The 25932-nt window shown below is 37.9% G+C and overlaps 1 protein-coding gene across 1 annotated transcript in view; it reads right to left on the reverse strand.

Annotated features, from left to right (window-relative positions):
- Positions 1–25932, reverse strand: part of rab6ba (RAB6B, member RAS oncogene family a) — a 74809-nt gene that overhangs the window by 4214 nt on the left and 44663 nt on the right. The window contains exons 3-7 of the mRNA XM_027147256.2: positions 20256–20309; positions 19542–19647; positions 16917–17028; positions 8120–8213; positions 4160–4226 (exon numbers count right to left, since the gene is read on the reverse strand). Of these exons, the coding sequence (XP_027003057.1) occupies positions 4160–4226; positions 8120–8213; positions 16917–17028; positions 19542–19647; positions 20256–20309 (433 nt within the window). The remainder of the gene's footprint in view (positions 1–4159; positions 4227–8119; positions 8214–16916; positions 17029–19541; positions 19648–20255; positions 20310–25932) is intronic.

Genomic DNA, 25932 nt, shown 5'->3' on the forward strand with positions numbered 1-25932 from the left:
TTTGATCAATATACACTCAGCACACATACACAAAACTAATCCTTAAACTCTGCCAGTTGTGTTTCACACATAAATTGTGCTTTAATTTGTCATCTCAGTTTGTGTGTGCGTGCGTGTGTGCATTTGAGTGAGAGACAGAAAGAAAGAAAGAAAGAAAGAAAGAAAGAAAGAAAGAAAGAGATGCTGTCAGAGTGCACGGTTTAACTCAAATATAAATGAGAGAAACTGGGATTTAATATTCAGATAAAAACCAAGGAGTAGCAGGAGCTTTCTGGGACAAGAGCATTTGGAAGAGGAATCTTGCATCTCTCTCTCTCTCTCTCTCTCTCTCTCTCTCTCTCTCTCTCTCTCTCTCTCTCTCTCTCTCTCGCTTCCTCTGGATCGATACTAGGTAGAGTGCAATAACAGCAGGAGGCCTCAGTGCCATTAAGTCTACACAGTAAGATAGGGTTGGGTGAGCCATCAGGAAGGACTCTACATCATCCTGACAGGCTGTCATACACACACACACACACACACACACCACACCACACCACACCACACACACACACACACACACACACACACACACACACACACACACACACACACACACACACACACACACACACACACACACACACACACCACACACTCTGACTGTTTCTCCTAAAAAGACCTGTAACCTCAGAAACTAAAATGAAACATTTCATCTTGGTTAGCCTCTCAAACAAACATTTTTTTGGAAAACAAAAGACCAGAAAAATATTCTCATGATGTCCTATGTGTATGATCGTGGAGACATTTTGTCCCTACAAAAGACCATCACACACCGACTCACACACATCTCCAACAAATCAGCAACTGAACCCCCCACACACATACGTCACCGACCTGAGACGTCTAACCTTCAAACACGATCAATAAAAATCACACCCACAGGCACTCACAAACCCAGACAAAAGTGAGTTTACAGACTCACCTGCCAAGCTGATTAATTTCAGTGACTGGCAGTGCTCTGATTGCTAATGACACCTAGTTAAACTACCGGCAACAATTGAGTCCACTAATAACCTGGAGCATGTAAAACACCCCTGAACTTCTTGCCATTATACAGTAGCACACAACACATTGACTTCAGAAAATATAGCTCCACTTCCCCTGATCATCATTAACAGTTTGTAATTGCCCTGGATCATCCATCAGAAGCTTTATCCTACCTTGATGAAGCATTTCATAAAATTTCATCTACTGTGCAATTTTATACCACTGGGATAGACAGTGTTCTCCTTCAGTCTTTATCATCTGCCTCAGTATGTCATCATCCCAGGAATAGGGGAGGATTACGAGACACTAACAGGACAGGAGAGAAAATCGACACAAGCAGTCTGGAATCAATACAAAACCTATGTGTATGTGTGCAGGAAATAGCACTCATGTAAACATCCCACCTTAAAAATGGTCTACTCCAAATGGTCTACACAAACTGCATGCACAATCTGTATTAGTTTCTCTTAATCGTATTCAAACTTGTATGAGCTTTAGCATTCTGGTCCACTTCGACTCACGTTGAAACATACAATCTGAACCATATACAGTAATGATATCTTTATTTATCAATAAAAGCTTTTCTTGGGTCGTGTTCACAAGGCCATTTTAGCATTAACATGTGTTATTACTTGTAGGATTGTTTTTGTGGAGATGAGTAATGACTGATGAGGCACAATCCTTTTTAATCAGAAAACAGAATGGTTTTTTAATGCATTTCCATGGTATGAAGTGTGTTGTCTGTCTACATCAAATGCATCTGTTTCTAAACACCAAAAGGTCTTGGTGAGAGAATATATACAGTTTATACACGCTATAAATCCATTCAGTATGTGGAACTCCTTTTATTGGTAAATTAGTACACCCTTATCCAGAGCAACTTCCATATACAGTGATCCCTTGTTTATCGCGATTAATGGGGACCGGAACCCCTCGCGATAGGTGAAAATCCGCGAAGTAGGATTGGCCCTAAGTTTGACCTTTTCACTGATGGTCATCATCTTCCTCTTCCTCTTGGGCTCACTAGAGGAATCTTTCGCAGGGGCACGGCACTTAGGAGGCATTGTAAGGGCTTAACGAAAAGTTAATTTCAAACACAATACGCGAGACACAGTTGACAGCGTGAACGAGAGTGGCGAGATACAACAAGGGAAGAAGCTGGGAGAGGATGCGATGAGGCGCAGCCAATAAGCTCAGATCTCGCACCGGGAACCAATCATGTGACTTGTCTGAGTGCCCGTGGGTATGTACAAAGCCTCTGAGAGAGTTTCTCTCTTTGTCTGGCATCCTGGGAAAGCGTTTTTATTTTTATTTTTCGATGAAAATTTTTGAAAAATCAGCGAAGCACTGAGGCCGCGAAACTTGAACCGCGAAACTTGAACCATGAGGTGGCGAGGGAGTACTGTATCTTATTTTATACAACTAAGCAGCTGAGAGTTAAGGGCCTTGCTCAAGGGCCCATAGGTAGCAGCTTGGCAGATTTACTTTCACTGGAACTACAAATAACCATCACCCAGAATGTCAACATGAGAATCTTATTTGATATCCAGATACGGCTGTGATACACAAACCGAATACAGATTGGTCCAGTGTGAATACCATGCGCTACAAAAGTTCAACCATTCAAAAAACTTGTTTGATTTGTTGAGTTCTTAGGATTCTAATCTTCACTTCAAATCAAAAGCTTTCCCTGGAACATATTTGAAGAAGTGTGTACAAGTTGCATTCAGATTATTATCACCATATCAGTCAAGAATTCACTGTAATGCCAAAGAATTTTTCCTGAGTACTCTCTGCCAGCTTCGTTTCAGCATTTATGTCTGTAGATCTGTCAGCGGCACGCTAGGCATCACTGCGTGACCTTTCACAATTTAAAACTGTCTGAAAGTCAGCACTTTATTTCTTCAGTGTGTGAAAGGGCCAAACAAATGCCAGTCAACAGTTCCTATAGGTTACTCGCTAACATGCCATCTCTCTCACTGCAGTGGCTGTTCGCTACAGACATTTTATTCATTACTCATTATTCCACCTTGGCAGGATGACTTTTTTTTATGTTAAAGATTCAGATGGAGATTAATATGACTAAAGTGCAAGCTGTGCAATTACTGCCAGTTATACACTGAGAAAATCGGCGTATAAATGATTACAAATGGCAAACGTCCCTAGAGTTCCTTAATATAGCAAGGAAGGAGTTCATGGTGTTTACTAAGTAAAGGTCTCAGGAACCCCAACATTTAGTCTCTCCAGTTACTATCTTACCTAAACAAATCAAATACTGACTAAATACAATGAATACACAGAGTTCCTTTCATTTCTGTAACATTTCTGTCGTATACAGAAGCGAGAAAAGGATCCAAAGATGAAAATTCTTATTGACTTTTTGTACACCGCTGTCACAATTAATCAGACAGAAATGACCTGCATTTATACATGATGCAATTAAAATGCAACAAAAATCATTCGAACGATTGCTCCTGTTGATGGCACGGTACACATTCGATTACAAGTCAAGCTAAAAATAAAGAGTCAATAAAAATAATTATATATTTATAGCACCAGCATAACTGAAACCTGGTTCCCTGTAGTGCAAAGGTACATTTTTAAAATGTAAAAAATTTATAATATATTTTATAACATTTTTAAGATATTCCCAGTTTGCAAAAGCCAAGTATCATTCATTTGAATTAATATTCATATATCCCTTTTGGTGTTATTATTTTGCAGACTTTCCCTAAACATCTTTAACTTACATATAAGTATAAATGACATCTTCACACGTTGAGTTGTTTCTGACCGGATCTATACATTGTGTTAGGATATAAGAAATATTTCTTAAATGATGCCTCAGATCTTCAGTGATGGTTTACCATGCTATGGCACAAAACTTCCCTAAACATTCTAAATGCACTGTCCAAGAGACACATGTGTGATGTGTAAGAGAACAAAGTGTTCTGGGCTTTTAGAGTTTCTTTAGCTTGCCATCAAAATCCTGAAGATGTTTTGGAACATTGAGATCTGGGAATAATTTATCTGAAAATCCTCTTCCTTTTCTGACCAATTTATGCCTGAGAACCGTTTCGATAGTGTTTTGTGGTGTGTACCAAAGAGCGCACAGTGCTGTTTCGGAGGATACTGCCTTCTTTGCTTGTCTCCTGCATGCTCTCCATCCCAGGAAGGGCAGCGGCCACGCGTCGGAACAGCTGAAATACAGAAAGAAGAAAAAGAGAGAAACAGACACACATCTTTATTCACTGTTATTAAAGTCTTACAATTTGCTTTCATCCTCGGTTGGTCTACGTTCATCTGTCTCTCTCTCCATCTCTCTCTCTCTCTGTCATTCTCTGTCTCTCTCTCTGTCTGTATCTCACACACTCACACACAACATCAGAGATATTTCATTAATCCCTATGTGTCAAAAACATGCCACACAGTCCCTTAACCCAGTGCAATACTTTTCTTCTTTTTATATAACTTCTTTTTTTAATGTTTACTGCTTTGCTCATTGTTCTTACAGTAATTAATGGTCTCTGTTGAGCTCCCTGTACAAACAATCATTACACAAACAAATCTAGATCTAAATTGCATTTAAATGTAATACTCAGCACTGAAGCCTTGTATTCCTTCAAGGACAGCATGCAGGTGCTTTCACAACGTTATAAATGGAAACAAAAAATTCCACACGCAGACCATTTGCAAAGACAGAATCTGGTTCAGTTAGAAAACACTTTCAAGGGTCCATGGGTCAAAAAACAAGCAGACATCAAAAAGCACTTTTAAGGGCTTTTTGAGAATGAAGAACCCGTGGAGATCTGGTGACGAGACACGATGTCTGGATCTGTGCTATAATTTACCTCCATGCTCACACTGATTTATTCTGAATCACTTCATTATTAGCTGAATGATAACGAATGATGAGGTAAGATCCTATAGGGTAGAAATCCCTCTAACGCATACAGTACATATTTAGATTAAAAGACAATACACAGAATCCTGGGACACTGTAGATACACAGAATAATCAATCTCTCTTACACCCCGGCCTGTGTAACAGCACTTTAGTGTATGCACACATTCTGTGCCATCCATCACATCATGCTGACCAGGATGACAGTGGACTATTAGGCAGCAACAGACAGAGAAAAGGAAATGTTTGGTTGGTTTCCTCAAAGCAAAGGAAAAAACAAACAGAGCCATAAACACTTTCAAATGTAACTGGAAGAAAGACGAGAGAACATGAGCCAATCCAATTAGAAAACTCCCCCCCCCAACACACACACACACACACACACACACACACACACACACACACACACACACACACACACACACACACACACACACACACACACACACACACATGTGACTTTCATTAAGCAATAAATATGTGCACCTGATTTGCACTTAACTAAAAGACATTTATACATTTAATGGACTGGACTTGTTTGCTCAACAATGTGATCAAATGTCTGTGGCATTTGTTATATATATATGTATATATACACACACATGTACGTATCTGTACGTATCTTTTTATTTTTTAAGATGTTTCATTTACTTCTTAATTCTGTTTACAATTTATTAATTAAAAATTGTCCTTGCATGGGATGGAAATATTATTTTCCCCAATATAGAATCAGAAATTCTTCCAGATTTTGATGACACTGTACACACTGAAATTATAGTGTCTCATACGTATGTTATCTGTGTAGATAATATTCATTTTAAATACATATCTCACTCTAGTAGTCTTAGGCATACAGTATCTTTACATATCGAAATATCTTTAAAACAGACATTAGAATATTTTATTCACTTCTGATGACACACACACACACACACACACACACACACACACACACACACACACACACACACACACACACACACACACACACACACACACACACACATTTGCAAGTCTTGTAATATTGATTCCTATGTAATGATCCTGTTATGTAATTGTCATAGATGCATGGTTAAGTGACATATAAAGCAGCATGTTGTCAAAAAAGATGAAGCAGTAACTGCACACTAATTAATGAAGTGTATGTTGCTCCAATGAAACACAGATACACTGTTCTCATTCTTTACTTTAAAGCAATTTATTGTTGCTTTAATTGTTTTTTTTATAAAGATGGTGAAGGGTGATGATGATGCACAAATTCCTGACACCAATTGCTCTGATATCTCTCATTACAGACTGATCCACTCAGTGCTGTAAACAAAGGCATGATAGGCCTTATGTACAGTACAGACCAAAAGTTTGGACACACCTTCCAAAAGTTTGGACACACCACCTTTTCAACAGGACAATGACCCCAAACACACCTCCAGGCTGTGTAAGGGCTATTTGACCATGAAGGAGAGTGATGGGGTGCTGTGCCAGATGACCTGGCCGCCACAGTCACCGGACCTGAACCCAATCGAGATGGTTTGGGGTGAGCTGGACCGCAGAGTGAAGGCAAAAGGGCCAACAAGTGCTAAGCATCTCTGGGAACTCCTTCAAGACTGTTGGAAGACCATTTCAGGTGACTACATCTTGAAGCTCATCAAGAGAATGCCAAGAGTGTGCAAAGCAGTAATCAAAGCAAAAGGTGGCTACATTGAAGAACCTAGAATATGACATATTTTCAGTTGTTTCACACTTTTTTGTTATGTACGTATATAATTCCACATGTGTTAGTTCATAGTTTTGATGCCTTCAGTGTGAATCTACAATTTTCATAGTCATGAAAATAAAGAAAACTCTTTGAATGAGAAGGTGTCCAAACTTTTGGTCTGTACTGTATGCGAGTTTTGTCGCTCACATTAACCGATCATCAATGCACGGCTTGTCTTTGTTTCTGACTGACTGTAATAAAATAAATACAGAGGTTTTAGTTTGTGAGTCCTACAGCCTGGGTTTCATTAGTATGATAAAACTGCAATCAATAGATAGATTCGCTTATTTATCTTGCTTATCCTTAACACCAGCAAAGATGGATAAACAGATTACTGTGCAGAGGTAATTGAAAAACGATGGCCAATTCATTTCAATTCAATTCAAGCAACGCTGTATGATGCAGGGAAAATGGGAAAACTAAAAAGCTAGGCAACCTTTTTTAAAATGAACATGACTTTTGCAGGAACATGGCCCAGGCAAGGTTAAAAAATGAATAAAAAGCTACATGAGGTGTTGTACATTGTTTTCTAAAAGTAGATGTGCGAAAGAATGATGCAGAATTTCAAATTTAAAAAAAGATGAAGTTTTTAAAAACATTTGCATGTTTGCCGTTATTCAGTTACAGCAATATCCTATTATCTTTCCCAGGCCTCTGCACATAATCCTTCCATTAGCGGTTAGCTGCTAGCCTTGTAAATGGTACAAAAGTAAAGAAGTGGTACAAAAGTAAAGAAATAAACTTTATCCCCAACACATGTCTTTTTTTTTTGTCTGAGCTTCAGGTGTCAGGTGTTTTTTTTTTGTCTGAGCTTTTCCTTTGCATAAGAAAAACAGTCTGGTGTCGGCTGACTAATTAATATCGACTAATTACACAATATTAATTTTCAAAAGCTTAAAAAGAACATGAGTGAAATGATTCTAAATGTTTAACACATGCAAATAAAAGACAATAGAATGTGGACATAGATGGCTTATTCGACTGTATCAGTGATCTGAGAATAAGTGTCTCATGTATATGCAGCCTGTGATGCATATAAAACTGTGGCTTACACACGCATCTCAGCCCACTCAGTACAGAGAGAGCCAAACACCACACACACACACACACACACACGCACACACACACACACACACACACACACACACACACACACACACACACACACACAAACACGCGCATCAGTGGGGATGAGAGAAGATGAGAGACAGGGGGATGTGGCAGTGAGAGAGAAAGAAGAAAAAAGCAAATCAGTATTGGCGTCAGTTCTGCGTCTCTTCCACCTCTTTGCTTAGTCATTCTGACTCACTGCTTCGACTACACCTCAGACGACAAACCCGGAGAAAGGCAGACTGTTCCCACACCCACACACATACGCACACACTGCTCTTGTCCTTCTGCTGGCTGAATGTGGGCATTACGAAAAAAGCTCACCTGCTTGACGTTGTAGCCTGTCTTAGCACTGGTCTCGATAAACATCACGCTGAGCTCCTTCGCCCGCTGCTCTCCCTCCTCGATCGTGATCTGCCTGTGGAGAAAAAGGCTTATTTAGGTGCTCCGGCTTGTGTGGGTTCAGCATAAAATAGATGGTAATACACAGTGCCCAGCATAATGTAAAAAACAAAAACAAAAAACAGGCTAATCTGAGAACACGTTTAAATGACCAGCAAAGTTTCATTTTGTGAAATATTAACTGAATTAAGCTGTAAGAAAGGAGAGAACATTAACCCCACACAGTATCCTTCACCCTAGAATGGAAATGCATCTCGGGATCATTTTGAATAGAGTAAAGCGGATATACTAAATCCTAGGCATACATTATAAAATCAAAGGCAATCAAAACAGCAATCGACTCCCACAGCTAGCAAGTGTCATAATACCATGAAGTAATGAATGCAATGGAAGGATTAAGGAATGCACCGATTCTTTGCGATACATTTACAATATCAGATTTCAGAAAATCACTTGACACATGATACAGATTCAATAACATCCTTTTAGTAACCAAGCTGAATCTCTGCAAGCTCCTGTTGCCAAGTTACAGGAAACATTAGAGGCAAAATGGTGAAGTACTTTCTAATAAGTTACGTTCTATGCATGATCAGTGTCAGCATCTAATCTCGTGGGGCCAGATGTGATTTTGAAGGAAGGAGAAAACATGTCTGGAGTCACTAATGAGAAATAGTGGCTTTGGGAACATACTGGACATTTTAATGGCATTACTAGGTATGTCAGTGGAAGGCCAGTGTCAAAGAATCAAGCATTTTAGACTCTCACACTGACATTCATTATCAGATCAGTGGTAAAATTATTGGCCATTAAATCCATATGAGCTCTGGTAAAATATGGCTGAATAACACAGACTCAGACATGGCCTTATCAATCACTGTCTCAAACCACTCTCACAGTTGACTGATGTTAATTAACCCATGCTAAATCTGCACAAAAGGCTATCTCACTAATTAATCCACATTTCTGTGACACTCTCGCATATCAATCCATGTCCATTAGAGCAGAGAGCGTGTGCACAGAAAAAAGAATAGAGATAAGGGAAGAAAGATCAGCGACAGGAAGAAGACTAGAAAGACGAACAGACAGAGGTTGAGAAAGATGAAGGGAGAAATCGAAAGAGAAAGAGAAGTGAGCTGTGGAGCCCTGAGAGGACAGACATGACGTAACCAGCAATTTCCTTTGTTCTCGTCCACACACAGAAACACGTACCTGAGTTCAGTCGGCTCCACTTCCTCCCTAAAGCAAACACACACTGCATGGAGTTGCAGCATGCTAAATATAGCAACTACACATATCTCAGATCTGGGCTGTGAGAACATCTCTGTCTTTTGGGAAATCGGGAGAAGGATGCTGAGTCTTTTGTTTTGTGCTAGATCCATGAGGCTGATGTAGCTATACAGCAAACTTGGCTGTAATTTGTAATTTTTAAATTACAGCTATAAGTTCAGCATTGCTACATAACTCAGAGGCCAGATGTCTAATGAGTAGCAGTGAGTGATATGACAAAAAATATCATATCACGATACTAGAAGATGTTTCTATAGAATGTGATATGTCACAATATCCTGTATCAGTACCCTTTCTAAAGAACTGCCAGAATATAGTATGTTTAAAAAAAGAAGAAAAAACAAACCTTTACAATACCTAAACAGTATATTACTTTAAACTGAAATGGGTTAAAAAAAATCTAGAATTACAATTTTTTTTTTTACAAATTCTGTACTAAAGTTTAACATTAAATTATGTTATCAATATAACTGATATTTTAAAAAGTTATCATGTTTTGGGTCATATTTCACAAGAGTTCACATCACAAGTAATCACATTATCACAGTATATATATCACTGCACTAGCACTGAGCAAAGCAGAAGTGATAGCAGCAGCATCTCCCTGAGACAGGATAAGTAATAAAATTTTGCTGCCATATAGAGAAAATAAAGTGACTCTAGAATAGAGCAAACCATCAGTCTGTATGCACTGTTAACTTTTACAACCTGATATCTGTCTGTCAGACCAGAGCCAGGAACAAGCTGTCTATCACACTGGCATAAACACAAATTCAGCCAGTTCTTACCTGACGTGAGATATGATGAGGTTTAGTGTTATTGTTAAAGTTGGCCCACAACCCACTAAGCAGTGGGAATGTAGCTCTCTTACTCCCCTGTTGCCAGCTCTAATCAGTCTCTCTCACTTAGCAGTGATATCAACTGTTTGTCTCTCGCTCACTAACCCATGACACCCCCCCCCCCCCACACACACACACACATACACCCTCACACAAACCCCCACACACCCTGAGGACGTGAAGCACCAGACAGAATGCAAATGTAAGAATGGAGCCGTTTTATCAGAGCTGTGATCCTTTATTGCAGTGCATTGCATAAGTATCCACCCCCCTTAGCTTTTCCATATATTGCAGTGGTATTATCTTGGGAACATATGTCATGAATCCACACATAATTACATGTGTATGCAAATAAATTGTCAGGTGATCTGAAAAGTATCTATTCCATCAAGTCCCCAGAGTTCAAAATTTGAAAATCCGGCTGTGCATCATTAATTCAAAACATGAAAAAGAATATGGTACAGCCAAATGGCAGGAAAACATCACTCGATTTCTTTTTCCACTGATCTTTGTTCTAATGCCGGGCTATTCAACTGGCTGCCCGCGGGCCTGATCCGTCTGGCAAGGTATTTTTTTCCACCCCTTCATGTAGCCTACAGTAGTGTGAAAAAGACATCTCTCTAATAAATTTAGTTCAGTCGGGCAACAGTTATGAAGTGACGCTTCTCTGTTCCGTTCAGCACGAGCCGTAGTCGCGGCGCAGAGCAGAAGTCACGTGACATTAGGCGAGTGGCGCGAGCAGCCTCTCCTGAGAGACGTGATGACTGACAGGACCATGACAGATGAGAACTTTTGTTAGCATCATTTCTTCTGTTCATTTCTTCCTTCAGTTTTTCTTCACAAAAAAAATCTGTGAAACAGCATTAACCCTATTCTACTACCCTAGCTCTACTTACATATATGAATCGTCATTGTCACTTTGTGCAACTGTCACATTAAAACGAGTAATCACACAAGCCTCACCGTCCAGCACCAGTACCACTGTATGTGTATTACACTGACAACATACACCCGATTTTGCTCTTGTAAAATCTAAAAAATTTTATTTCTCTCATTAGAAGGCAGCATAAATGTTTGCCAAGTATTTGTAATGCATGTGAGAGTACTTATATAGTCATACTGAAATAATTTATTTTGATAAAAAAATACCATGAAACAATGATATTTTCCATATTTCATCAGGAGAAATGAGTGTTAAGAATCTGCACTTGTACAGATTTACACAAAGTTTTGTGTTGCCAAAAAGGATAAAGTGGAGAGCTGAGAATCACAAAGTTGCATGTGAAAGTTTTTTCGCTGAAAAGCGAAATCAGAAGAATGGCGTAAATAGAGCATGTGTGTTTTTTTATTTATATTGTGTACATCTGCTTGTGTGCTAAATGCCAATTAACTTGTGTGTTATGTCAGTTGAAACTTATATGCATGCTTTAAAAAATGGGACCCATGGCCATGAGTCTTTAGCGCTCACAGTCTCCAAAGATGTTGAAATATCAAGATGTCTTTTAGCGACATATAATTCCAGCTTACAATAAAATTAAAAAACAGTCTGCAAGTTTGACCTAGCGCCTGAGTAAAAAAGATTGCTGATATGGCAAAATGTCCTTCAAAACCTCCTGCGTGCTTGAAGAAGGAAAGCATCAACATGCCACGTAGTGTTTATCAATATTTTATAGCTCACCGGCTAAAACTCCAGCTCAGACATTCTGCATGAGCCATTCCGCCCCACAGGTTGACCGAGTACATGTTTCCTCTTCTGACCTTGTATTTCTGGCTGTTATTCAGGCTTTAAAAGATCAGGCTGCAACACTCTGTGTTATACTAGAGCAGTGCTCATGTAGAATAATTGCCTTATACAATGAAAAAAATGTTATTTGTCAGAGTGACAGGTAAGTGTTAAATTACTGTTTCATGTCTTTCTTTCTTTCTTTCTTTCTTTCTTTCTTTCTTTCTTTCTTTCTTTCTTTCCCTCTCTCTCATTGGCTAGAGGCCTGATATCTCACTGGGAGTCTGGAACAGATTCGTACCATCTGTTTTTCTGAGAGAATACATTTTCTCCACAAAAAAACAACTTATACAGTGTGAGACAAATGATGGCAACCCAAACGACCAACTGCTATAACCAATTGTCAATGAAGTGGAATTTTATTTGATTATTTATATTATGAATCTTGGTTTTCTTAGGACCACCATGTACAGCTAGCTGAGTATTTCAGGCAGAAAAATACTAAATCCATCTAAGAATGGGAAGGTATTGGGGTGACGGTGATTGCTTTAGGCACACCGGTAGAAAGCAAGCAAGCACCTGTCACAAGTGTGTGGATAAAAAATTGGCACATTGATATGTTCACTCAATGTTCCAGTGACAAAAGTCATTCCAGAAACATGTTCATACCTCATATTCATAATCATCAATCTGTATATTTACAAATCCACACACGCACACAAAAGAAATATTAATGCTCAGGCAAATGAGAAGAGACGGCCGGCAGTGCTGTGCTACGTTAGCATTGTGCTAACCGGGTTCATTATCATCGAATTACTCCACAGCAGCCACCTACACCTGTCACATTCCATCACAGTTGTCGTGGAAACGGACACAGGGCTGCATTCGTGTACACTAACACTGCAGAAGAGTCTGCAGTTCTCCAGAAGTGGCTTATTACAAAATGACCACACTCAATTTGAATAAAGTTAAGCGTTGAGGGCGGATAAACTGCTATGACATCATGGTTATTCATTTATGTCGGCTTGTCCCGAGCTTAGCCAATTCAGGTCAAATCAATCTATCAACTACTGTGTACTGGGAATAACCATTGTGCCTCCAGAGCCACAGAACAACATCTAAGACCCTACAGTAGCTCTAAAATAAAACATATTTTGTTTTAAAAAATACAAGACAAAAACGGGCATATATATATATATATATATATATATATATATATATATATATATATATATATATATATATATATATATATAAAATTATTAGCTAGCCATCCTACAAATGGAAATTTCACTGTGCCAACCCAGACCAATGTTTTGGTTACCCTTAAATCCTCTGCTAAATCATAGTGTAAAAATGGACTGTTAGCTAGTCAGTTAGTTAATTTCATTATTACAGACTAATGCTACATTCATACATACTTGCAGCTACAAAAAAACAGCCATTCTTAAATCTCTCCAGAGATGTTCAATAGGGTTTAAGCCAGGGTTCTGGCTGGGCCACTCTATTCCATTTACAGAGTAAATGTAGAAATGGTATTGGGACATCAGACCAGAGAATCTTGTTCCTTACAGTCTGAGTCCTTCAGATGCTTTCTAGCAAACTCTAAGCAGGCTTTCGTGTGTTTTGCACTGAGGAGAGGCTTCCGTCTAGCTGCTCTACCACAGCCCAGATTGGCGGAGGGCTGCAGAGATGGTTGTTCGTCTGGAACTGGTTCTTGGTCACTGCTCTTACTAAGCCCCTTCTCCCTGATTGCTCAGTTTGGCCTGAACGACCAGCTCTTTGAAGAGTCTTGGTTGTGCCAAACGTCTCCCATTCAGAATTATGGAGGCCGCTGTGTTCTTGGGAATCTTCAGTGAAGCAGAATTCTTTTTGTAGCCTTCCTCAGATCTTGCGACAATCTTGTCTCTGAGCTCTGCAGGCAGTTCCTCAGTGACCTTATGGCTTGATTTATGCTTAGATATTCATTGTCAGCTGTGAGGCCTTCTGTTGAGAGGTGTGTGCCAAATTCCTGTGACTAATTCACAATAAGAGAAGCAAAGAATATGAATTGCTCATGACGAGACTATGTGTAGCCATAGTCCTCACCTGATCTGACCTGATCTGATTATTTAATGTTTGTGAACATGACAAAAAGTTGTTGGCAAACATTTGGGCTATGAACTGCAGTGTTCTCTCCTCATATCACAAGAAAAATAATTGTTTGTGGTTTTTTTCCCCTTCTATATGTTTAATTATGAGTTCATATACTAGCTGTACATTTGGTCATTTTTATCAGTTTCCACATACATTTTTACAATTGTGTCTGACTCCTGAAAAGATAACATGTCATCTGTGTATCATGATTCTACCACAATATTGTAGCGTATGCTGGTGGTAGGATTCAGAACTAATAGCACATAGTGTATTATTAGTGCATCATAAGGACATTTAAACATACTGTACGTATCAAAACTTTTTTTTTTCTGAAGAAATCCGTAACAAGTGAATTATTTTTTTTCACTATAGCAAACTACAAACAAAAAAACTAATATCTTGAAAATGAAAGCTGCTTGCTTCAGGTGCCCAGGCGATTAGTCCAGCTTGTACTGTACTGTATATGATGAAATATTCACTTCCACACAATGTTTTGTTACTATAAACATTAGTAATATAGTTCCTATATAGTATGTTTCAATTTCCAGTAAACAAATTGTGTATCCCTTATTATAGTGGCACTAATTTAGCTATTTCTTTTTTCTTTATAGACCCCCACCTTACCCACCCAGATGTTTTAACTCGTTTCAAAGGCAGTCATGTTTTCTATACATTACCATGTGACCAAAGGCTTTCATGCCACCGCCTCTTGGTTCAAGACTACCGGCATCTGGTTTGGTTCCAACACCAACAGCTCCTCAGCAAAAAGATTAAACGGTATACCTCCAGATGAGGGGTGCCTCATACAAAGGTTGCTCGATTGACAAATAATGCCGTAAGGAAAACCCACAATCTTCTCTGCTTACAATCTACCTAAACACATTTACTATCTAATATCAGATTCAATGAACTGAAGCCATGCTTACACTCAGCTTGAATCACACCATTATGCACAAATGCACTGTACCTTCTGATATGGCCCGATAGTTCAAAGACTGTGAGTCAAGCCTGCTCGATCCTTTAAAAGATAGAGTCTGCCATTTTAAATCAACCAAGACTCTTTGAGATGATACACGAAGATCAAGCTACAAGCCATGGATAAAAAACCTTAGGGATGGTGGATCAGAGACTGAAAAACAGTTAAGTCAAAAAAAGAACAACTCAATATCCCTTTGAGTAGTATGTCACTGTATACAGTTTATAGCTTATATGTTCAATGACCTACACTTCTGTTCTACCGTATATATTTTTCTGTAAGTAAAAAAAAAGAGCCATTTTTACTGTACATTTCTAAGTCATATGTGAGTAGAAACATGTCAGGCTCATTTGCCCCTGATCTTTCCTCATGTTCTGGATGATGATAATGAATGCAGGACCACTGCTCATTAGGAGGTGGGAGTGCTCGGCATGAGAGTGAGTATGATTAAGCGCAGGGTGCAGATGCTTTATAACAGAAATGTGAGGACAGTTGATTAGTCATCTAGCTATCTCTCCTGGGAGGAATCTTTCTTAGCTCTCTTCACAGGGCTTTTTTCTCTTTGTTCCCCTGTTCCCACTGGAACTGGAGATTTAAAACCCTACTCAAAAGTTGTCAGTTAGAACAAGATCATATTTCTCCTTCTAGTTGTACATTTTACATACTGGAGTAAGTAACATACGAGCAAAAGGCAGCAGGTGCTTAAAATGCTGCACACAGCACTTGCACGCACCAGCTGTAGGGAGAGTACACCTACATTTACTTTACTGGCTGCCTGTTTCATTTATAATTGATTTCAAAATCCTTTTATTGGTTTTCAGGGCTCTTACTGGCTTATCTCCTTCATGCATCCCAGAATGCCAAGCATACTATGCTTCTCCAAATCAAGTTATAAGTATCGTCAAGTACTTAGGGGTCATTCTAAAACTCACAGCCAGTCTTTACACTTTGTATACAATGTAATCCTGCTTATTTGTTAAATAAATAATTCTCCTTTCCTCTTTGTTTTATTGACTTTTCTTGATTTTTCTTTCTTTCTTTTTTAAAAAATATAAGTAGGGTTATATAATTGTATTTAATTTAGAATGAAAGCTTAGTGGTTAGCACATTTGCCTTTCACCTTGATTTTAATGCAGAGATGGTTCCCATCTGAAGGCTGATGGCTGAATGGCATCACTCAATTGTCTATAGTGTGTGTATTAATGTGTTTTGTGTATGTGTGTGTGTTTAATAGGCTCTTTCTGAGGCACTGCAACAGATTGGTACCCCATCCATGGTGTCCCCTGACCTTTGCCCCAAATCTTGGGATAGTCTCCAGGCACCCTGTAACCCTGTGGAAAATGGATGGATGGATGGATGGATGGATCAGCTGAAGGTATCATACTGATTCTTATGCTGTTTTACACTGCAGTGTAACACACTGGGAAGTAAACGCTATCTACCCTCTTCTACTGTACATACATGAGCTCCCAGACATCCACTATAACTGACAGATTGGAGAGAGAGAGTGTACTCCTTCCCACCCAGTGAGCACGGCCATTAAAGACGGCGATGGCATCATAGTGACAAAAAGAAATTGTATACACTCCTTTAAGCTACTTGTGCTACCTGTATGCAGTAGCTCTAATTTGTAAAGCTAAAGAAACTACAATGCAGTGAGCTGCAACCAAGTGCACTCTTAATCCAGTTCCTGAGTAGGAGTGTCACAGGATTCTTTATTAAACAGAAGCTTGCAGATTTGTGTGCAGTAGGACTAACCTCTTATCAGCCAGGTCTGTTTTATTCCCCACAAGCATAATGATGACATCACTTCCTCGCTCTGTTCTGACATCATCAATCCATTTGGAGGTTTGCTGGAATGAATTCACATCTGAGAGAGAGAGAGAGAGAGAGAGAGAGAGAGAGAGAGAGAGAGAGAGAGAGAGAGAGAGAGAGAGAGAGGGAGAGATAGAGAGAGGGAGAGAGAGAGAGAGAGAGAGAGAGAGAGAGAGAGAGAGAGAGAGAGAGAGAGAGAAATGGATAGGAGAGACCTTTCAGACAATTTAACCATAAGTTGATCTATAGCTATATGGTTACTAGCGTTCTACAGCTCACTTCATAGGTCACCAATAAGAGCTCGTTGGGGCAGTTGTAGTACATTCATTAAGATGTTTGACTACTGATCAGAAGTTTGTAAGTTTCAAATCCAATGCCACCAACCTGCCATTACTGGGCCCCTGAGAAAGGCCCTTAACCCTCAACTACTCAGTTGTGTACACAGAAATGAGATAAATTTGAGGTCTATCGAAGGGCTTTGACCAAATGACATAAATGTAAATGATTCTCAATATCTTTCTTTCGATTTGTTTCCAAAAATGACCAAAGTTTAACCGAATTTAGTGTCAAAGACAAAGAAATACTTTCTCAAATAAGAAATAATTATCCCTGTATTATTATTTATTATGCTGCTTCACTTGTGCTTTAACGTCCCTTAGTAGAATTCAATATCATCGTGATACCTTTCCCAATACATTATACACGATTTATACAACAAGCAGCAGTGCAGTCAGAACTTCATGCTGCTTCACGTATACACTCAAAGGCTCTACATGGTTATCCTGTGCCAAACAATTCAGATGCTAATAAGATTATCTTAATGTGCTTCAGTTGCACTTTAGCTCTAATGACATTAAAAGCATTAGAGAATAATAAATACAAAATACTAAAGAATTTTTAGCAGTAGAGCTTTGCTCCTGATTTTGCTCCCTATGTTCATCCGAAAGAGTCGACTCTTTGCAAATGACGCATCAGTACTTTACACACAGTACACACAGTACTACACAAAAGTAATAGTAGTATCATTTCTCTTGAATACTAACCCGCTTTAAACATATCAGTTCCTGTCCAAAATGACAAGGAAAGACATTTCAAAACCATCTTCAATGCCTTAAGTAAGACTGCTACAGGAAGATTTGATTAGCTTGTGACTCCAAGATAAAAGTCTGGATCTAGTCTCAGAATGACTGTAACGGCCTTGCTGCTGTGTCAAGGTCGAACTGACTCTGTGTCTCAGAGTGTGTCGCTTATAAAATCACAGATTGCTATTCATCTCCCCAGGGTGGTACACATCCCACCCCCCACGTTCTTCTGTGCATGCACTGTGTAGTGGGATTTAAAATCAATAAACCTTTCATCTTTTTACAGGACAGAATAAAATGAAACAGTGGGTCTCTGGAGATCGAAAAGTCGACAATTAGGTGAGGTTTAACATGGAAATCGTTTTTTTGATGTCCTAAAAGGAACCATGAAACCTTTGTGTACATTGTGTTATACTTTAAATTTAGTCATAGACCAGTAAATTTACAGATTTCACATTTATATCTGGATTTTTGTGAAGCCGCATTGTGACAATGTCACATAAAAAATAAACCTTATTCGTCCGTGGGAAGTCTTCTCTGTTTATATTATGCAGTTTGTGTAGGAACACAAAACGTGCAGTTTAACATCTGAGCACGCTAGTATGCATTATCACTTTAAAAAGACACAAAAGAGCCGTCTTTTTCTTTTCAATGTAACAGGGGATAAATCAGTCGAGATTGATATGGGCAGATGTTTAGACCATTTTAATAATAACTGACACATTGTCAGTGGCACCCTGTGCTTTCTGTCATTTACAGAATGTTTTCAGTTGATCAGTATGAATTAAAAGCTACAAATCTTTGACAGTATGTTTGGCTTAGCTAACATTAAAATGAAAATTTTCTCTCTTTTTTCTCTGTCAGGTGAAAACATTTGTCTGAACATGGTCACAAATACCACTTTTGGTTTTTGTACCAAAGTAGTAAAAAAGGAAAAAAATAAAATAAGAAATGTCAACAAATGTTCAGACGTAACACGTTAATGCTGAATAATAGTGATGTTAATTAGAAAGTGATTAAATACTGTACACTTTTTCCCTGTCCTGTGCTTATCGGTGTGCTGACACATTCAAATGCCTCCTATACTTTCTTAGGCTCTGGACTGTTAGATATATCATTTCTTTTTTTATTCAGCTTGTAAACTGCAAGTGGGAAACAAATAATATTGTACAAGCCAAGATCAGTTAAATGCGTTCTAAATACTTTTTATAATATGGAGCACGTCCTAATAACAATGATTCATGAACAGTATTCGTTGCTTGATAATCTTTATAACAATACCGATATTACAGAAAAAAAATATTTTTAATAACTCTTTCCACTGCTCTGTGAGATAAGATTTTGGTGAGTCTTTTGAGTATTGAATAGCTGTGATTTTTTTGGCCATATAAATACTATTCATTTGTATGGATTCTTTAATGAACGAATCATCATAAAACATATAATGTGTGAAAACTATATGTACGATATGTAACACAAAACTCACTTGTGATATCGTAAACCACCACAGCCACGGTGGAGTCTCGTATGTAGCTGGGAATGAGGCTCCTGAAGCGCTCCTGTCCTGCCGTGTCCCACAACTGCAACCGCACCTGCAAGGGACAACAAACAGTCTGGATGACTTAACTCCAAATACACACCCACCCACACACACATTTCCTGTCAAGCAACACAAGATGGAATGATTGTAATAGCACAGTAACAGAAAGCAGAAATGCTAACCTCTTCTATAAATTCGATTACATGCAATTATATGCAAATGTATCTTTTCAAATGCATCAAGTATTTTTCACACTGCGATTAACCTCGGGTTATTATTGTTCTAAACACCACTTTTAACCCGGTAGAGAAATGTTTCACACTTGTAATAAACAGCTATATACAGTCTTTTCTTCACCAGCCTCAGTTTTTTCCCTCGGAAATGCTTCCAAAATCTTTGCAATGATTACACGTATTGCATTTCAATTTATATGACACATTTGCAAATACTTGTGTTTGGTATTGCTATAGAACAATATAACTGCATTAAAATCAAGTAGTGATTTTTCTTGCAGCTGGGGCTACTGTCTGAACGGCTGGTAAAGAAAATGAATAAAGACCTTCTGACCAATCAGAGTCAAGCATTCAACAGTTCTGTGCTATAAAGCACTAAAAGGAAAAAACAGGAACCTCAGAAGCACTCAGAATGTAAGAGACTTACCGTTCTGTCCTCCAGGTACATGGTTTTTGACAGGAAGTCTATTCCAATCGTCGCCTAGAGGTATGTAAAAAAAAAAAGATACATGTAAACAAGACTGATCTTATCATCCAGGCTTGTTAAAGACTGAAATTGAAAATGCAGAAATTACAAATACAGAAGTTGTTATGAGCTTTTCTTTGCATGACACACCATAGGGAGCTGTTGATTATGTAATTAGGGTCTGTAAGAATTGACAATGACAGCCATAACCTCTCATCTGTCATGCTAATGAGAGGTATATCTGTGTTATTGATTTATTAAAGTATCTCCAAACAGCCTTTTCTTTATCAATTTGTATCATATTTTTACTTGTATACACATTTTATAAATCCCCATTACTGCTTTGTAACGGTTTATGCTAACAATAAAAAAAAACATTGAACAATTCATGAATGCATACTTCCATGTCCGTGGGGGTCTGAGAATAATTTTCTTTTAACTTGCATCCACTAAGACATGTTTTTGGGTATAATATATGATTTTCTAAAAGATGTATGGAACATTTCCTGATTGGCAGTCTTTAATTAGGTAATCACAGCTATCACTGAAATATGTCCGATATTTCCATATTAGGTGTCACATTTGTCATTTTACATGCCTTGGTGGTGGTACAGAAAACCCCAAAAATGGTTTCTGCTTTCTCTGTGACAGCAAAGTGATGGATGGAGAGGAGGTGAGTCAAACTGGCAGGTAGAACCTTATGTCTCTCACTTTTGTTTTAGACCAAAACTGAGCAGTACAGAGCTGTGTGTGTGTGTGTGTGTGTGTGTGTGTGTGTGTGTGTGTGTGTGTGTGTGTGTGTGTGTGTGTGTGTGTGTGTGTGTGTGTGTGTGTGTGTGTTAAACCCACTGAAAAGCGATAGCATGTAATAAAAGTAAAAATAAAGTATCCATTGAGTTCTCCAAAACCTCCTTTCTCCTCATTCCTGACCCAGTCCAAGAAACTGTAACACTTACAAAATGTAAAAAAATATATCAAATCACTACAGGGGTAAGAATGTGAGACATGTCTTGAATCTCAAGGAAACATCTGAGTAGAACTGAGGTCTCTTCAGTTGGTAAATGGTTGTTGATGTTTTTTCCTCTTCAGGTCACCACAGTAAATGATCCGATTCTCAAATTTGATTTTGGCACAGCTTTTTCCCTGGATGCCCTTTGTTGACAAAACCCTCTCATTTTATCCAGGCTTGGGACCTAAAGTTAACCCCTTAATGGCTGGGTTGGTTTCCTACCCGGGAATCAAACCTGGTGTTATGTGTTATGTGATCAATTAGTATATGAGCTACAGTATGAAAACAAGTCTAGCTATTAGAATTTTCTTGTTTGCAGTGTTGGTAACTGTGCTCATTAGCTTCACAAGTACAAAAGTATAAATTACTGTATATGCACCTACTATATTATACCAGATGTTGTCACAATTGTTGCAAAACACATCTATTGTTGCAAAAAGTTACTCCCAATTAAGACAAACTCTTTTTTAAAAACATTTTGCACAGCGTGCAGTGTTTAATTGTGGTGTTAGAGGCTGAACAGCTGCAAGCACTAAAGAAGCATAAGCACAGATCGGATACAGTGTAGAGTTTTTTCGTTCTACGGTATGCTGCACTGCACTACATTACATCTCTATTAGGATTGTAAGCAGCTTAGTGAAAAAGGTATGGATAAGGCTTGCTGCTGATGGACTGTGGTGCCCCCGGTAGTATGTTGAGACGGATCGATGCAGAAGAGACGATCTTCGGTGTAATCTCTGACAGCAGATAAACCAGGAGCTTGTGCTTTTCTGTCTGTTGGTGTGTTAGGCCTGATGCAACACAAAAGAGCTGATAAACAGGACAAGAAGTGGCTAAACTGCTGCACTGAATGGCCAACAGCTGCCACTGCTCTGCGTGTGTGTGTGTGTGTGTGTGTGTGTGTGTGTGTGTGTGTGTGTGTGTGTGTGTGTGTGTGTGTGTATATGTGTGTGTATATGTGTGTGTGTGTGTCAGTACTGCATCTATTTTATATACCGGATATTATATATTTTATATATTAAAACTTTTTAATGAATGTGCGAGTTATAATAGCGATATAAAAGCGATATAAGGTCAGGACTCTATACAGCTCTCAGCTCTCCGTTCTGGTATTTCACTAAGGGTGTTTGATGGGAACAAAAAACTACATGTAATTCTATCAAATTTCAAACATTAAAGATTTTTGAAGATCTAGCACTAATTTTTAACATCAAATTAGCTGCTTCCAACGGTTTTTAATTGTTATTTAAAAAATACATTATAAATAAAAAGTAAATAAAATACACAATACACCCAAAGTGTATTATGACAGAATATATCATGATATTTATATTACATCATCACGTCATTCAGCCCTAGCTCACACCATGGATGTAGACGTAACATGCTTTTTGTTTGTCTTACGCAACGCTCACAAGTCGCTATACCAGTCGTTTCTATTACTGGTTGCCATAGTAATAATGTGTGCCACCAGTACTCCACTTCACAACAAATTTGTTTTCTTGTAGCTATAATGAAATATTCTGGAGAGAGATTTGGAGTTATACATGCTGCTGTTCCCAATTGCTAATTTCACTAGAAGTCAGCAGATCTCATTGAAAATGAAGGCTCTTAGTTGATTTGTTGCTGCAAGCCCTTGTATGCGTGAACATAGCATTACCATGCATACAATATTTACTTATTTGAGAATGCATATAGGGTCTTTTAATTTATCCTTCAGTTTTCTGTTATGTGAATATTCTGTCAAACATTATGAATAATCACTAATCAAACTAATATCATACTGCTGCTTCTGCTTTGTTTTATGTTCTTTAGACACTGAATTCAAACTTTCTGTACTCAAAAACAAACAGTAAATAAAAAAAATGGCAGAGAGAGAGAAAGAACTTGTACTACCTCTATAGCTCTAAATATAGAATTCAGCACAGTAAGAGAGGTGGTCATATGAATGTATCCAGAACAAATTATTCATACTCATTTAAATAATTAAGTAGCCCAGATGCTTGGTCTAATACAGTGCTGTTTCCTCCTTCCACTTCCCAAGCATCACAGGACAGGAAACGGGGAAAGAGCTTCTAATGGAGCAGGAAAGAAAATGAGTTCCTGACACAGCTAAAACGCATTTAGGCCAGTCTACCTGCTGCAGCATTTCATGTGATGTATATATAGCGCAGTATACATCTAACTGTAAAAAGTCTAATGCTATCATGTGCTTAATTCACGTTTCAAGTCATTTCAGCATTACAACATTTCAGCATTACTAACCCACAACATGTCTCTTTGCTTGCACAAGCTCATCATTAATGTGCTGTATATCTGGTCATGTGATATTTTAGGGAAAAACATTAAAAAAGTAGTAAACCGATGTACAAAACGACGTGTCATGCTATTATTGAAAAATCTTATAACAGCACTCTCCGAAGTGTTTTATTCATCTTATACCACACCAATTAGTTGACACTAAAAATAATCATTTACAATCATCCTTTTTTTAATGTTATTTATTTGTTTTTTATTTAATATTGTTGAACCTCTTCAAGCTAGTTCCTGTTCTCACTTACATTATAGCAGCTGTAAACATTATCAGCTTCCTTTTTCCTCGCTCAGGTTCAATAAAGCTAAAGTGCACTGTGTTTTGTTATGAAAACCCAAAGCCTTCTGTCCTATATTTTACATTATAGAAAACATAAGGAACAGCTTTACCTCTAAAGGACACTGGAGATTTCTTTGTAAATGTTAAATAAATGTTTCCAGGCACAAAACTTCATAATAACAATTTTTATGTGTAAAACAAATTTGACACACTTTTTTAAATTGAAAGTAGAAAGTAAGATAAAAAATGGTAAGATTCAGTAAGTTTTATACTAGTAATAGTACATTAATATAAACTTTTGATTTGTCTTGTGACCAGCCCTACTGTCAGCGACTGTTTATATAAAATTAATCCACACCTTCTGACCAATTGAGAAGGGGGTATAAAGTTATATAACAGTATTGGATGTCATATTACACGGTCTGACTTTTTGAAAGAAGACACATTTTCAACAAAATCTGAATATCTACCTGTGACTTTCGTGATATAAGGTGTTTGCGCGCGGAAATATAATAAAATATATTTAACGTATTCAGAACACAACATAAGTTTAAATGTGGTTCGAGGCTCAAAGATACATTGTGAGTACACAGAATTATTAGCTGCATCAGCTTCTGGTAATATAAATAAGAAATTTATTTAGTTATTGGTGAGAACTGAACTAAACAGTTCCTGAAACTACAGAGATCACGAGACTGTGTGTTTAAACTTTGTATTAAAGGAATACAAGGAATTATTGTACTCCAGGAATTAAAAATAAACAACTTTAACTATATAATTTCAGTAAGAAAGTTTTTAAATTATTTGATTCGAGTGGCATTTTAATAAAATAATTTTTGTCTGATGTTAAAAAGCGTCATAATCTAATCATAAACTATAGCTAGCCGAGACACAAGGAATAATCATCCTGTTATTATTTTTGATAAGAATTTTATATTTCTTATCTTATTTATTAGGTTTGCTTAGTTTATAGTTTGACCTTTCGAAATACAAAATAATACCTTTGATTCTCTCATGAGCATATGATGCTCTGGCACACAATTAAGCTCCATGAAAAGAACAATTAAGAACATAAACAGAACTAATCTTTTTTTCCCCAAACAAGGAAATAGTGTTTATCTGTTTATCAGCATTGTCAAAGTGCTTCAAATGCTGCTATATCACACTGAAACTCTGAAGCACAGAAACACTGAAACAAAAGAAAAAAAAACACTATCCCAATGCTAATTAGCCAAATGCTAGCCTAAGGCTTACCTGCTGGAATGGACAACAGTATGTGTGAAATGTGTGTAAAATGCCAGGTCTTTGAATTCATCGAACAAAACCTCTTGCACTACCACCTACAGAGCATAATGTACATGGCTGAGATTGGGTGTTTGTTCTTAGACGTGATGTCATCCTTCTTTATTAGCACTGTATTGAGCTGCTTCCTTCTGATCAATAAGGCTTAATTAAATGCTTTTTTCCTGTTACATGGCTATTTGTCGTCAGATATTCCTGCTGATCTATGTCGAAACGTGCTGTCAGCACCGGCTAATACTGACTTAATTAACTACAGTAAACATATTGCACAGGTAGAACTTATACTTTAAATACTAATAGATCCAATATCATAATTATAAATATGCATTACAGGGACGGATGAAGGGATAGATGCTGGCTTTAAAAATTGAAAAGATAAAAGGTACATTACTATCATAAACAATCCTTTTAGACATGACTCAATGTCTTCCAGTCTCTGAATACAGACAAAACAGGCAGAATTTCTTACATTTCTTACATTTTGTTCAGTATAGTGATTTGTCCGATTATAGTGTTTACCTGTATATTGCTTTACCTCATTAGTTTAAAGTGTTTAAAGGGATGTCTAGACAAGCAGGAGCCACAACTGACTTTGGAACTTGTTTAACTTGTTTAATCTTAGCTTACAATAGCCATTTGCAGATAAAAGTAAACACCATTGGTTTATATGCTTTCATGTGGGTTTGAAAACTCTAGCCATGCAATTTGTTGCCTTGCAATCAGAGTATTTGTTT

This window comes from Tachysurus fulvidraco, chromosome 5 (assembly GCF_022655615.1).
Source record: "Tachysurus fulvidraco isolate hzauxx_2018 chromosome 5, HZAU_PFXX_2.0, whole genome shotgun sequence".
Lineage (NCBI taxonomy): Eukaryota > Metazoa > Chordata > Actinopteri > Siluriformes > Bagridae > Tachysurus > Tachysurus fulvidraco.